Source organism: Miniopterus natalensis, chromosome 11 (genome assembly GCF_054644295.1).
Source record: "Miniopterus natalensis isolate mMinNat1 chromosome 11, mMinNat1.hap1, whole genome shotgun sequence".
Classification (NCBI taxonomy): domain Eukaryota; kingdom Metazoa; phylum Chordata; class Mammalia; order Chiroptera; family Miniopteridae; genus Miniopterus; species Miniopterus natalensis.
Genome location: NC_142091.1, coordinates 20,859,864 through 20,876,447, shown reverse-complemented (window position 1 = coordinate 20,876,447; position 16,584 = coordinate 20,859,864). Strand labels below are relative to the sequence as shown.

General features: G+C 38.0%; 1 protein-coding gene across 1 annotated transcript in view; it reads left to right on the top strand.

The window, feature by feature from the left end:
* Positions 1-16,584, top strand: part of CNTN5 (contactin 5) — a 964,763-nt gene that overhangs the window by 908,765 nt on the left and 39,414 nt on the right. Inside the window, exons 18-19 of the mRNA XM_087821593.1 lie at positions 3,365-3,514; positions 14,880-14,950. Coding sequence (XP_087677719.1) covers positions 3,365-3,514; positions 14,880-14,950 — 221 coding nt within the window. The remainder of the gene's footprint in view (positions 1-3,364; positions 3,515-14,879; positions 14,951-16,584) is intronic.

The following is a 16,584-nucleotide window of genomic DNA, read 5'->3' as shown; positions in this document are numbered from 1 at the left end:
ATTAAAATGTACAAATTGCCAGTTATGAAAACAATCACAGGGATGTAAAGTACAACATAGGATATACAGTCAATAATACTGTAATAACTACTTATGGTGTCAGATGGGCACTAGACTTATCAGGGTGATCACTTCATAAGTTATATAAGTGTCTAATTACTATGTTGGACACCCGAAACTAATATAATATTGTATGTTAACTATAATCAACAAGTTTTAAAAGTAAATGAATAAATAAATTTCAACCTGCCTGCTATAGACTTTATTGGGTCTCCCTCCCTAAAAAATTCAAATGTTGAAGCCCTAACCCCCTAGTGAAACTGTATTTGGAGATGGTGCCTCTAAGGATATCAAGTAGGTAATTGTACAGGGTGGGGCAAAAGTAGTTTTACAGTTGTTCATATGGAAAAGTAACACAACAATTAATAAATAATAATACGAGAATAAACTGTTTCACATGCTCACAATTGTAAACCTACTTTTGCCCCACCTTGTATACATGAGCCTGGAGTTTAAGAGAGACATTTAAAATAAAGATATGAATAGGGAAATTATTGGCATGCAAATTGCATTTAAAATCATGAGACTTCTTGTTTTCGCCAAGGATATAAGTATAACAGAGAATAAAAATCAAAGGCTGAAGGGTTCCAATAGTAAGAGGTTGTGGCGAAGAGCAACCAGCCAAAGGATACAGACAGAAAGCAACCATTTAGTTAAAAGAAAAACCAAAACCATATGTTATACTGGAAGACAAAAGAATAAAGTCAGTTCAGGAGGAGAAAGTAATCAACTGTGCCAAATGCGGATGACAGGTCAGGTGTGACGAGGCCTGAGGATTGATCATTGATTTTAGCAACATGGAGATCACTGGTGACTTTGCCAATAGCCGTTTTAGTAAAACAGTAAGGACTAAAGTCTCGACAAAAATGAATTAAGAAGTTTTGCTGCAAAAGGAAATGCAGAAATCAACATATTTTGCAGTCAGAAATGTCATAATTTGCTTATGACAGGTTGGAGTGGGACAGGGGAAAGAGAAAGGAATTCAGGATGACCCCAAGATTTTGGCGACAACATCTGTAAGAATGCAATTGTCATACTGAATAAGAAATACTACAGAAGTAGGGAGGGGAACTGAAGGTTGAGACCCCTATCCAAACAGAAATATCTAGTAAGCCATTGGACCTATCAGCCTGGAGTTTAGGGAGGACGTTCATTGCTGAGAACTTTGGTGGCATCAGAGTACAGAGGGCGTTTAAGACCACAGACTGGGTTAGATCACCATCAAGTAAGAAAATGGGAAAGAGCTAACAGAGCTGGGACACCCGGAGGGTGAAAAGGAACCACTGATGGAGACAGGCAAAGAGGCAGGTAGGGGAAAGACAGAAGTTAGGTTCTGGGAAATATTTCAACGGAAGAAGATTATCACTGTCAGAGAATGAGAAACAGACCTGACGGTGCGGTTTTAGTGACAGAGACCGTGGGCGATACTGACGGGGTCGGTTAGGGTGGAAGGCAGGGGGTAGGAGATTGATGGCAGTGGGCTCCAGAGAGAATGGGGGGAAATAATCAGTGACAGCAAGAAATTGCACAAAGCTCCCGAGAGGTTTTGCTATAAAAAAAATGTAGAAACTGGGTGAAGGCTGCAAGGATAAGAAATTTTTGGAGAAGTTTGTTTGTTTTGGTTTGGTTTTTGCTTTGCTTTGCTTTGCTTTGGTGGGACAAATACCTGCATGCTTGTAGGCTGATGGGGAAAAACCCATTCGAGACATTTGGTTGGGGGTGGGGAGGAGACAGACACGACTGAGATGGACTGGTTACTCCTCTCTACAATAACTTAAGACGGCCACCGCTTGAGAAGCAGAAGTTTCCTCAGAGGGCATTCAGGCTCCTATTAGGGTAAAAAGTTGGAAGAATGTTCATACAGGGAGTGAATACACAGGGAACTTTGCTAACAATGGGTTATGAATTCCAAAGGTTGCACCGAAAGGATTTCAAAGCATAAGGAAAGATGGGAACTGGGACAGAAAGAAAATGAGCAGAATTCCATGGGGGTTAGAATAAAGGATGAGAGATGACCTAGAAGCCTGGGGTTGCTCGATGAGGCTGACATAAACAGAAGTACGTGAAACGGTGAGGTGAGTCCTGGTGCACCCAAGGCGAGCATTGGTTAGGGGCTCGAGAAGGCTGAGGGTCTGCGGACGTCATCTTCCCACCTTTATGTGTGGCAGGAACAGCTCAGCAGGTTAGCAAGCTATGGACTGAGCAGTGGATTTTTCCCCCTATCTCTTTGACTCCAAGGATATTTATTGTTCAGTTGCCAGTGCAGGAAGCGGGGACAGACTTTTTTCCAGGTCTTCATTTCACTGCTTTAGAAAATCAACTGTGCAGGGCTGTGAGATCTGTCAGGCAGCCCGCACTGACTCTACTCCAGTCTCTACCTTTCACAGAGCTGATTATTTGGTAAAATTCTCTTGATACATTTCAAAAGAGATTTTCATGGGAAACCCAAATGCATTTAATGCCACCTTGGCAGAGCAACGCTGCACTGAGTCATCAAGTCAAGAGCTCGCCAACTCCTCCCTTTGTTTAAACAGAAATCCAGGACTGATATAAACCCAGAGTATCTTTGCAAACCATAAGGCCGACCCTCTTCTTTCCCTGTTTTCACCCCTGTAACAAATGTTGTTCCAGAAATATTTCCTGGACAGCAGAGATGAGTGAACAAGAAAAGCACTCTCCAATAAAGCATACATACTATCTAAAATATTTTACCATGGGGTAGCTATATTGAGAAACAATCTTGTACTTTAATAAAATTGAAATTTAGTACAAAAGTCACTCCAATGAGAGTTCAGAGATTGTGCTTAGCTTCCACAAACTGGAGTTTTTACATTGAAAAGATGTATTGTTAATCCGCTGCTGGGAACTGCCCATTGGCTGAGCATGTTTGCCAGAACTGGAAGACACGAACTGCTCAAGAAATTTCCCTAGAAATTTAAGAACTGTTTGCTTCAGTTATAGCACTGGTTGGCTTCTTCTCTGGGACTGAGGGTTTGGCAAAAATGATTTTTAGTATTGATAATGGCAAGTTAGAGTATGGCATTCATATCTAAAAATGAGGTGAAGGAATTCTAAGTAACTATAACAAACTGTGACATGTGCAAATGCTTACTTCCTGAAGATTGATTTTGATTTTACTAATGAGACCAGAGATGACACCACGGCCATGTGTGATAAGGAATTATGCATTGGCCTGCAGATCCTGTTCGTGTCTGTGGTCTCCTTGATTGCATTGGTAACCATTCTCCTGTCCTCCTAATGACACGAAATCTCCTAATGACATGAAATATCTGTCTCTCCATAGTCCCAGAAATCATAACAGGGGACATGGAGTCAGCCATGGCAGTGGACTTGAACCCTTGGGTGGAATATGAATTTAGAGTGGTTGCCACCAACCCAATTGGGACTGGAGATCCGAGCACCCCATCTCGAATGATCCGCACCAACGAAGCAGGTGAGTCAGAATTCTATTTGATATGACCCCAATCACTTTGAAAGCAAGCTGAGTTGACCATGATTGCTTGCGTTAGTATAATTTTTTTCCTGATTCATTTATCTACACATCATAAAATCATCTTGGTTAAAATAATTCTTTCCTTTTATTTGTTTTCTGACCTTTTCCTTACTTGTTTCTACAAATAAAGGTGTCTACATGCTTCAATTTCTTCCCAACCCTGCACCCATCTTCAAGTTATCATGAAATTGAAGTTTTTTCTTCTAATGACATACTTATTAATATAGCAAATCTATAAGTTAAGAATAGGTTGGCTCACCTTTTTTTCTCCAGTGATAACAGTTACCTTTAATTACAGGGTGCTTCCTTAAAATTCTTTATATTGCCCTTCACCATCTGCCCTGGTATAAATTAGACTTTAAAAAGACATAGTCTTAAATCACTGCCTGCTTGACATCTATGCGTAAAATAAATACCCATCTGCTTCCTGACCTAGAAAACACATCCTTCTTCTGGTCTGTTAGAGTGAAGTATTTCTGATAAAATGTTTCTAGTTACCACATAAAGGGAACAAAGTTTTATTTTTTAATTTTTTTATTGATTTTTGAGAGAGAGAGGAAGGGAGAGAGAGAAACATCGATGTGAGAGCCAAGCATGGATTGGCTGCCTCTTGCATGCCCTCTACTGGGGATCAAGCCTGCAACCACCAGTGTCCAACCAACTGAGCCATATAGGCCAGGGCAACAGTTTTGTTTTTTTTTAATTTACGATAATTTGCCTATCACCTGGATGAAGCAGAACAAAAACATTTTTTAGTAGAGCTTTGATTACTGTGGACAAAGTTTTATTGAGATTAATCTTTTATGTTCTTATAAAATTGGATATAAAAATACCTAATAGGGCACTAGCTTAGGCAAACAGAAATGTCAATAATGTTGATGAGAACAATCTGAAAACAATAGAGAAATGGAAGGGGTAGATTGCAGATACACACAGAGAAAAAAAAATTAATGACTTTCAACTCAGTGATAACATATGAACCTCAATAATTATTAGAATACAAGTGCATTGAGAATGAGGATTTTGTCTTATCTGTTCACTGGTCTGTCTCCAGCACCTAAACAGTGTCAGGCACTAGTGTTCCATGTGTCTTTTTTGAAAGATTAAAAGGCAATATTCCTTTTTTGTCTTTTATGTCCTTAAGCACACCAGTACCTGTATCAGAGACACATGTACATAGGAAACTAAGAATTTATTGTGTCCATTTTGCATTATAGTTACAAATTGGACCAAAAATGTGATTTTTGACTTTTTACAAATTGAGTAAAGCTCATAATAATTAAAATAAGCTATCAAAAGAGTTGATTCTTTCTCTAAAACACACTAGGTCTGATCCTTTAGAGGGAGAAAAAAAGTGTTTCTCTAAAACACACTTTTTTTAAAAAAAAAAAAAAGGAAGAAAAAAAGAAAAGAATCCCAAATGTTCAACTTATTACATTGTGTAATTAACCAGACAAGGTATTCAAACTCTTTCCATATAAAATTTAAGCGACCAAGTAGCCTAAATAGGTTGAAAAAGATTCATTCACAGAAAATCCATCTTTTCTGCTTTTGTGATTTGCCTATTACATATTGCTTTTTCTTTGGCTACTTTTTCAATAGTATGAGTTTAAACGAACATTAATTGCCTGGTTGGATTTTCATGCATTCATAAAATCAGCCACGCTTTCATTGTGTACAGGTGCTCATTAATTAAGAATATAACAGGTTAGTCATTCCTCATTTTGTGTACTCGATGTGCAGATATTGAAATAACTGCCAATATTAGTACTTATGCATACACATTTTCTGAAAAAGCTCTGCCTTATTTTGCATATTGTTAATCATGTTTAAACAAAGGCGAAGATTACCGCCTAATTCAAAGGCTCTCTATAAATATTCATTTCGAAAATAAATAACCCGTATGGGATGAATAATCCTTTTAGACTTTTTATAGTATAAATCCCCTCGTACTGTTAAAAACTATTCTAGTAAAAAAAAAAAAAAAAAACACAACATAAAACAAAACATATTTTTCCAGTTCAAATGTATTCAGATGCATTTTTAAAGATTTCCCCCTCATCTATTTCTACATCTACCTCAATCATACAGCTCCTGTCTCTCCATTTTATCAAGTTCTATATACTTGACATACTTTAGCCCATTAAAATCTTATGGAAGAGAAGAGAAATAACATGAAAAATGCATGAAATGCTCTCCTTTGAAATCGAGTTGGGGAAGGCTTGTACTGCCTACTTTATTCTTCCAGTGCTTATACCACACAGGGTTAGAGCTACTAATGGTGTTGAACCAAGTGTTGAGTTTTGTGCCTGTGTTGTCAGGCAGCACAAATTAAAAGGGACACCAATATCCTGAGATGTTCTCTCAAGTGGCACACTCTGCCTCTATTAAGTACATGTCCTATGTTTTAAAAGATGATCCTGTTCTAATGGACGAAGTAAACTTTGAAAATCAATGGAGCTACTTAGAAAAGATCTCCCATTGAGGATATGAAGTTGAAAGTTTCGTGTCCCTTTAAAATTCTCTTATTTACTAGAATATTCTAAATCCCAAAGCAGCTTTAGTAAAGCATTTTTGCCTTAGAATTGCTCCTTTCCCACACACCAAAAAGTTAATTTTTCTTTGCAATTTCCTCTAAGATATAGTTTGAATTTTCTAGTCATCAAAACACTGTTAGTAGTCAATAAATATAAAATAAATTGGTTCAGTCTGACTTTTTGTTATTAAGGTGTCAAAATAGTAATATAAATATGTTTTTTACTTTAATGTACATTTATATTTATTTATTTATAGTGCAATTTTATTACAAGTTTTAGATAGATAGAGCTATCTCTGCTGTTTTATTTTAGAAACATGTTACATCATCAAAACAGTATATAAATTTGGGTTGCATAATGGAAATGCTTTCTCTATTATTTAAAAAGATGACACTCAGGAGGGAAACACATGTAAGGATATGAATTTGAATTATATGCTATGGTAGAAATGAAAAAATAAGCAAAAATGAATACAGCAACAGCAATTCTCTCATTTAATTAAACTTTAAGATTCTATAAATTACAGATTTATAGCATAATTGTTGAAAGATAAATGAAAAGGTGAAAGGATAGAGTTAACAATGTGACCTGTAATTTATGAAGTTTGATCTTCTCTGTAGGGTAAAATTTTTATTATTATCAAAGCTCTTTGTATGTATCTCAATATTTGCAGTTTCTTTATTTCAAATTATGACTAATTTTACATATCTGTAGTTAAGAGTTTGAGTTTCAGAGTTAAGCCAATCTAGATTATTGTTCTCTTCCACTTACTAGCAGTGATCTTGGTAAGAAACGTTGTTTTGAGGATCAGTTTTCTCAGTTATAAAATGGGAATAATAGTACTACCTACCTCTTTGGGTCATTGTATTAAATAATATAATGCACGTAAAGAGCTTAGCATAATGCCTGGCACTTGATGAATGCTTAATATTAGCCACTTTTTATTATTATACTTACTATTGATTTTTATTGCGTTACTACTTTATTGTGTGGAAATTTAAACCATAGTAATGATGCATAAGTTGCTTTTTTCATATTGAAGAAGCATTTTCAGGTTAAGCATATGTTCGTCGATATGGTTAGAGGGATCCAGTCTCTTGGCTTGCATCCGGCTCCTCCAAAATGCTCTGCCACTGAACAGTCTCTGCTGCAGACTTTGTGCCTTCAGGTCCTGCTACTCAACCCACCTGAATGGCTTTGGAGTCAAGAGAACCTTTCAGAGTGTGGTGCAGAGTGCAGAGCATCTGGCCTTTCCACACTGCTTTTCCTATCTAGGCAAATCTCAGTCTATAAGTAGATTGGATATTGTCCCAACATGTAGACATTTTCTTTGGTTCTCATAGCATAGATAAGACTAAAGGAGCAGAGAAAAAAAGGTGTCAAATGAAACACCATGCTTCAAAGTGTTTATTCCACATGAAAATAGTTTTTAAAGTTGCTTAGTACACAGTATTCTCTCCTGCAGAGTCTCATTTCACAGTGAAATGGAAAATGTCACACACATACTTCTGGTCACGAAAGGAAAAATATTTTTTCTACATTTAGAAGATCAATGCTTAACCAGATGAAGATGAATATCAAGTAGACAAACAGATGAAAATCCTTCCTAGCCTTAGCACTTTCTGCACTATCTCATTGTCATAAACAAACCAAACTCTACAGAGTTTAAACGTACAATGGTTTTCTTTTTCTCTCACCACTGCTGTCCAACATGCTCCATCTGATTTCTGGCTTCAGCCCCAGCTATACCCAAGGCATGCTTAGGTACTAGGGCAGTCTCATTCTCCGGTTTTAAAATTTTTATTTTTATTTAAATAAAAGCTCTAATCTGACTTTCAATTCCATGTTCTTCTCCCTCCATCCCAGCACAGGCTTTTTCCTTCTTTCCACTTCCTTCCCCCACCTTCCAACTGCTGCTCTGCACACTTCCCAAGTCAGACAAAAAATGAGGAAAAATTACTTAGGTGGTAAAATTTGTGGTTCTCAAATGGGTGTTGAGTGCTCTTCGTGATGGGATTTGTCCACATGGTGCTTTTTTCTCTTCGAAGGTGCATTGGGTACTTTGGAGACTCTCCCATCACCTAACAGGCAGCCCTATTGGGTGTGATCCCAACAAGCCTCTTCAAGCCCACCTCCCATAATGTCCACTCAGCCCACAGTAATTGTTAGGATTTTGGCCAGTGTCCAGGCTGTGAAAGAATTCACAACTGAGAGAAGAGATAGATGCAGAGAGGGGTTTGTTTTACTTTCCCCAAGGGGAAAGGGCCAGTGTACTGCTAATTAATACAAGGGCAAGAACCAAAGGGCCACCTGCTCTTTTAAGCAGGTATTGTTGCTAGGCGACAAGGAAGGGAGGGGTTTAGGTTGTGTGTTGAAGTTGAACAGATGCCAGGGGCTGTCTTGAAAAGTTACAGTTTGTTCACTTCCCAGGAGACACCCCAGCAGATGTCCTAGGGAGGTGTCTTATCAGTATTTTTCCCAAGTCTGTACAACATGCTTAGAGCAAAAGTTATGAAGGGTTCAAAAGAGGCTTGTTTGAAGGTTAAGCAGGAAGGGAACTTTCTACTAACTAGAGACACCTGGGTGTGAATTATCCCTGAGTTTTGTCAGGGAGGAGGGGGATGCAAGAGTATAGCCTTGAGAGTAGCTCATCTTGTCCCACAGTTTGAACAGAGGAGCCAACAATCTTGGGGTTTAATTGCCAGTGCTTCTCATAAATTGTGCAAGGCCACAGCAAGGAAAAAGAGAGGCCTTTTTCCTATCCTTACAGTAATTATTTCCCATTGCTGTGCTGCCAAATTCTAGAAATGCAGTGTTCCCAAGAACTAATTTGCTCTCTGCTCTAACAACATTGTATGGGGCTGGGCCATCATACAAAATTCTGAACCTCACAGCGTCAGCCAGTGTGAGGAGTGAGCATCTGTACTCTCCGCAGTAGTGACTTTGCTCCCCTTCTCACTTAGCGTGAGGAGGAAATGACACTCCCACTTCCCTTCTGTCGACAGCTGGAGGTGCAGAAAGATGCCATAGCACATCCTTCTGCTACACTGACAACCCTCTTCCAGAACATTCTTTTGCCAAAATTCTATATCTATAGGAGCTAGAGGGGGTAATAGGAAAGGGTCATGAAATTTTGTTTCTCTATTTCTTAACAATTCAATGGTTTCATCTAGCCCACCTCACTTTAGCATCTGAGGTTACATGTGACTCATCCCAAGTCCAGAAAAGACTCATTTAACTTCCTACTGCAGTTTCTTTAGTGTTATACATTATCTTCCAACTTCTGCAAGGATCTTGCTTTGTTCCTAGTTGTATCTTTACAGTTCTTGCCCATGACAATTACTTAGGAAATTTCATTGAGCTAAAAAGTTATGGAAGGAACACAGTAAAATACTATTATAGATAGTATTTTACTATTAGAGATAGAGTTAGATTAGTTTTCTCTGGGGGTATGTGGATTTGCCTTATAAATGGCATTTAATTGGACTTTAAAGGGCAAACCAAATAGGACTCAAGCAGAATTATTTATAGGGGTAAATTAAAACTATCATTGTCAGGCACTGGTGTGTACAGAGAAAAGGCACACGGCTATGGGATTTTTAAAAGGTCTCTCCAGGATGTGTTTCTAAGAAAAATATTATATAGAAAATATAAAACATTCAGCTGAAATAATTGGGAAATTCTAAAATAAAATGCTATTAATGAGCACTACAGCTTTCTTCAACCCAATGAGCAATTTAATTATATTAAATAAAAGAAGTGGTTCTTAGTAACATTAAGAGAAGGCAAAAATCATGTCAAGCAACAGAATTCTAAGACCAAATCTCAGTAATTAGGAAACAAGAGGAAGACAGCGTGGCTCCTACAGCAGACAGTGCTTTAAATCATGAAACCACTTTGGTCCAGGCAAGTCTTTTCTGCAAAATATATACAAGAAATAGAACTTCGATTTCAGAGGCACTTTGCAAGTCAAGATGATAACTTCAACAAATGCTTTTCTAAAAGAAACCTGATTGTTAGACATGTCTTTTACTGTGATGCAAGAACAGTAGAAGGTTTAAGCATGAAAGACAAATGGACAATGAGAGGTTATCAACCCAGGAGTAAATGTGAGACCCTCCAGTTAGACTTTTCCTAACTTCCTAGCTCCATGATACCATCCACCAGCCCTAAATCACGAACCATGTTCCAGGCCCAGTGCTAAGCACTTGCCCTTCATCATGTCATTTAATTTTCATGTTAACTCTCTAAAGCAAGGAGTGTTTAACAGAAAACAGATGTATAGAATTTTGAACACCTGGTAAGTAAGCGACAGGGCTGGAATTCTAACCCGGGCAGTGCCTTCCAAGTTGTCTCCCTCCCCACTCCCTTCTTTCCCTTGCTTCCCCTCTTTTTAGCACATGCACCAACGAATCTCATTCAAAGGTTGTTTTACCCACCCCCTGCTTCTACTTCCTTGTGGACCCGTATAAACAAACTTGAGAATATGAGTTGAGGTAAACACCAGTTACTGTATATACTCGCCTCCTTGGCTCGTCAGGATTACCATTCATGAAAACGTTCATACATGAAAGAAATCATACATTTCCTAATAATCTCTCTCTTTTTTTTTTTTTCCAAACCAAAAATGGTATATTGCTTAGATTTCCAAGTTAAAACAAGGTGAGCCAAAATTGAAAGCACAGTTCCCATGGAGCTATGAGAACAATATTATGCAGATTCCCAAAAGGATGCTCTATTTTAAGATCACATGTTAACAGACCCGTGTTAGACTCACGTTGAACTTTCAGCGCTTACCATGGAAAGCTTCACTACTTTCTCTTTTTAAAATCTCAGTGGATAATAACACTAAGTAATCTATATAAATTATAGTTCCAGACGTTGTGATAAATAATTATGAAAATAACCTTGACATGTGGGCACCATTATTATCTCCATGAGGCAACTGAAGGACAAAGAGGTTAAGAAATCTTTTCACCCAACCAGCCAAAATGGTAGACGTGGGATTCAAGCTCAGCTCTTTCTCACTTGCACAAGGACATTTTGTGCATGCCACCTTATCTACCCTGTGGGTAGGAAGAAAAGCATTATTCGAACTCTTGAGGAAACACTGCTGGTATTTTTTTATATTGGAAACTTTAAATTTAACTCTTTGAATAAAGTGAGCCTAAATGATAATCAGTTAACTGAAACACTGATGTGCTGTGTACTTCAATTCAGGTAGGAAAAAAGGTTTTTAAATGTCTCTCTAGACTCCCACCTTTACTGAATAAATAACTTCCTTTCCTTCTTTCTATTCATCTGTAACTTTCCAAACCACTCGCTGGATTAGCATGAAGCTTCTAAATCACATTTTCTCCCCAGGTCTCTAAGAAAGGTATGTTATATAATGAGCCACATAAACCTCTACTGTAGTTGATACTGGAAATTATTTAGGGTAAAAAGAGAGATTGGCAAATTATTTCATCCTGACCTCTTTGGTTTGGTTAAATTAATTAACTTGAATGTTAATTAAAGCATGTTGTTAGTGGGACTGACTTTGCTAAAACTATTATACTTAAAGTTCTTTGAGATTCATGCTTAAATCCATGCATGCTTAAACTGAGGTAGTGCAGTGTATTTTGGTCACTCTGAGTGTTTGCAACAGTATTTCCAATGTATAGGATGAAAAAGAAATAATAGTCTACATGTCAACATGCCAGAGAAGGCACTAAGACAGCTAAGCACTTTCAGCTTGTGGGAAAAGTATTACTTACATTATCTGTTCTTGGAAGAGCATTGCTCAGAAAGACATTCAGGAGAATCAGAGTTTAATCTGTGAACCATGCATGCAAACTTGATTCTCTAGGATAATAAACTCAGGACATTTATCAGTAGATGACTGAGGGAGAAAATCATAGAAAGTCTTACTTCACTTTCTTGGTTGCTCAAAGTGGAAATTTCTGCCAAATTTTTCATCAGTTTGTTTTTTATTTATTTATTTTTATTCAAAAAGTTAACACCTTTGAGCCCTAGCTAGTTTGGCTCAGGGGTTAGAGGATCGGCCTCGGACTGAAGGGTCTTGGGTTAGATTCTGACCAAGGGCACGTGCCCCAGTTGCAGGCTCAATCCCTGGCCCCTGTCCGGGCGAGTACGGGAGGTGGCCAATCAATGTGTCTCTCACATCAATGTTTCCCTCTCTCGCCCCCTTCCACTCAGTCTGAAAAGCAATGGGGGGGGGGGGAATATCCCCCTGGGTGAGAATTAAAAAAAAAAAGTAATACCTTTGAGAAATCTAAAACAAGTTTTTAAAAAAATAAAAGCATTAATAGACTGTGGTACTCTACGACTCTGATCTAGAGGTTCCGCACACCCTCTTTCTCGATGATGTGTGAGGTCTGAATAAAACAGGAAAGCATCTTTAATGCCTGGTCTTTCTGTGACCCAAAATTCAGGATGGTGTCCTCAAAGAAGAGGATTTGAAGTCCTAAATTTAAGGTATAAACTTAGCTATTTCAATCTAATAGACAAAGTAGTTGACTCTGGTAGATATTACCTGTAATGTTACTTGGCTGTTAGTTGTCAGGGATTAATGTGAACCGTTGCTGGGGGTGCAGAGTACACTTCTTCTTAATGCTCACCCAAGAACATTTTTTCCACTGCTTTATCAGAGAGAGTAGAAGGGAGGGAAGGAGGGAGAGAGAGAGAGAAACATTGATGTGAGAGAGACACATCAACTGGTTGCCTACTGGTTGCCTCCCTCACACACCCTGATCAGGGACAGGGAGCAAACATTGACTGGGACTCGAACCTTCTACCCTTTGGTGAGTAGACTAATGCTCTAACCACTGAGCACACCAGCCAGGGTCACACTTTTTTTTTTTTAATTTAAATAAACAAATGCTACTAAGAGAATATATAATGGCATAATATTAACAAATTAACTTGCTTCCACTATTTATTTGACTGTGCAGTGATAGTCACAATATTCAGAACTCTGAGATCACCACTGAGGGAAATTTGGGAACCTCACATCCCTTCCTTTTCACACATACAATCAAACCAGCTCCTCTCCTGTGCGCCTTTCCCATACCGTACTCTGGAAAGGGATTTCCAATTAGTCCTGTGTACCACTGGTTTTGGGACATGGTGTCAAGGCACACTGATATGACACAGGTTGTTATATGTAGTATGACATATAACTATGACTACTACCCAAAAAACTCATGGCAGAGGATTCGCTTGTTGTTCATATAAGACATATTCACAGGTATTGCTGTAACACCATCGTTTTTTCTCAGTTGAATTCCTTGTTATTTCTTAAATGATAGACAAAGGGATAGCCAATTCTGTGTAATTCTGAGGGAATTTATGAGCCAGAATTCCACATTTGAGCAATCTTTGTTTTTTTTTTAAATTCTCACCCAAGGATATCTTTTTTAAATTGATTTGAGAGAGAGGGGAAGGGAGAGAGAGAGAAGCATCGATATGAGAGAGAAACAGCCATCAGTTGCCTACCATACACATCCCAACCAGGGATCGAGCATGCAGTTGAGGTATATGCTCTAACCTGGAATCGAACCCACAACCTTTTGGTGTACAGGCTGATGCTCCAACCAACTGAACTACCCAGCCAAGGCGAGTAATCTTTAGTATATATGTAACTATGAGAAAAGAAAGATTGGTAGCTGCTGTTGTGTGTATCCTTCCACATAGGCATGAGCAAGGGAAGAGCTCATGTTTATGGAGCAAAGTGCCCAGGGACACTGAAGTTTGGACCCCAGCAAATATGCTTTAGTTGTTTCCATGGAGCCAATTATATATTCACAGACTTTTCTACCTCCTCGACCCAAGGAGAATGTTTTTTTCTTTCTAGTAGAATATAAATTCTACATAAGTTTTTCTGGTATATAAATGCTGTGTGAGTATCTACCAGTAATTAATAGTCTTTCATAGAGGTAGGTAATATATGGGAGTGAATTTATTGCTTATGAGTATATCAATGTTGTTTAAAAACTATATTCTGAGATATAAATCCAACGCTGAAGTGTAAAATTGCTAATGCAGGCTCATAGCCTGGAAAATGATTTCTTTTAATAGTTTTCTTCATTTAACAGTTCTTCATTTGAAAATGTTTCCTTTCAACTGCAGATTTTGTGGTTTGGCACAGAGAAGGGGAAATTTATTCCTTTGACACATTTATTCTTTTAATATTTATTTGCAAAAGTTTCACCCGGTGCTTATATATTTTGCAGTTTGCAGAGAGATTCATTCTTAGCTTTTTAAAAAATGTTTATTCATTTAAATAAGTTTTCAATCCGTGGAAGTGTTACTGATTTCTTTAGAACTCTTTTGGGGGTTCTCGTAAAGCAGAAATGCCAGTGTCAACCTGTGGATTTCCCAGGGAGTCTGCAAGCCCTAAAACCACAGAAAAGAGTCACAGCACTAGAAAGGAGGAAAACTGTAGGATGAAATCTAACTAACCATTAGTAGATGCCCTTAACTATAGTGTTAATTATAATTTCGACCTTGCTACCACATAGCATTTACAAGAGGACTAGTTGAGGAATGCAGTGTGTGGACATAAAAAATATCTATGATTCATAGATTTGAAAGCAGGGCATGTGTCACAAACATTTCGTTTTAATACTGAATATCAGCACTCTAACTTTGAAACCAACTTTGATTTATTTCAGGATTATACCCAACCTGAGTAGGCTAAAGATGGGTTCTTATTGTAAGGAAACAAATTACACATCTTTTCACTCTCTGCCCATTTTTATCCACAGTTCCAAAGACAGCACCCACCAACGTAAGTGGAAGAAGCGGAAGGAGGCATGAGTTAGTCATTGCCTGGGAGGTAAGAAAGCCTGTACTCAGACGACAGAAATTGTTGATTCCGTAGGAAACAGAGCCACATATCTAGTATCTGTACTTGGTACAGAGAGACTGAGCAATTTCTGATTATAGTAGGTGAAGAAACACTTTGAGCATGCATTATTCAGATATTACCAACATCACCCTTTCTCATTTTCATAACAGGCCCCAGATGACTTTTCTCCAAGCCTGTGGAAAGCCTTCCTGTCACATAGGCTATCTCAGAATAAAGTTTGAGTAATTAAAACACATCCTCTCATATGCTAATTCAGATGTTTGTTTGGCTTAGCTCGATATTTACCTGTTTCACAATTAAGTAGCAGCCTTGACTTATGTGGAGACTAAATCCATTGGGGAGGAAGAAATTGACCCCCACAGACTTTGTGGCCTGGTGCCTTGCTTATCTCATTTATCCCGTACGACTATCCTATTAGTGGGGATAACTTTCCTTGTATTAAAAATTATGAAACCGAGGAGGCAGAGTTTAACTACTTTCTCTGAGAAGCAGTAGAATTGGGACTTTGATTATAAAATTTATGTTCTTTTGTCTCCCTCACCATTTGATTTTGAAAATTTCTTGTCGAAGGAAAGAAGTGTGAGAGGTACATTTATTTTTCATGAAGCCACCTTCCTTTTTATGATGATAAATTACCTTATTATTCTATATAGCTATGTAGCTCACAAAACTATGCCTTAGAATATGGAAATGGAATTTAAATGAATATGTCTGCTAGAGAAAACCAAACAAATTCCTGACACTCTCTAAGAACTATGGTAAAATACACAGAAAAACTTCCTTTCGCAGTAAGAAATTTGCCATCACCTCATCCTCTATCCTGTTCTTATGACCATTCCCCTCTTTTTCAATAAAACATTTTGTCTTCTTTTGATTTCTGCAGAGGTATTAACTTCCCAATACCTGAACTTCACTGAGATCAAATCTCTCTAAATGAAATTGCCTTCCCTGTATCAATTTTGTGCCAAAGTCAGCTCAGGCTGCTGTAACAAAAATTGTATAGACTGGGTGGCTTATAAATGACAGAAATTTATTTTTCTCAGTTCTGGAGGCTGGAAGTCTCTGATCAAAGCACCAGCAGGTTGAGGTCTGGTGAGGCCCGATTCCTGGTTCATAGAGTCACTTTCTCACTGTGTCCTCACATGGCAGAGAGGCAAGCGAGCCCTCCAGTCTCTTTTATGAGCACTGATCCCATCCATGAGGGCTTTTCCCTGATAACCAAATCACCCACTAAAGGTCCTTCTGATAGCATCGCATTAAGAGTCAGAATTTCATCACATAAATTTGGGAGGGGATATAAAATTCAATCTATAGTACTTTGATTTAATAGTCTCTGTCTCTTTTACTCCACTCAATACAGTTTTTCCTCAAAGCAAAATTTAAAAGAAAAAAATTTTTAGCAAATATTTATTGAGTGCCTCCAATGTGTCAAGCATTGTGCTAGGCAGTGGCTGGTAACCACTCCATTGACTAGTGCATCACATATACTCCTTTTTATGATGCGCAACTGAGGCCCATTTAACAAATTTAAATGCAGGCAATAAAGTACAGGAAGTTTCTTGAACAAATATTGTATTCCAACTTTTTCATATGTTAGTAAA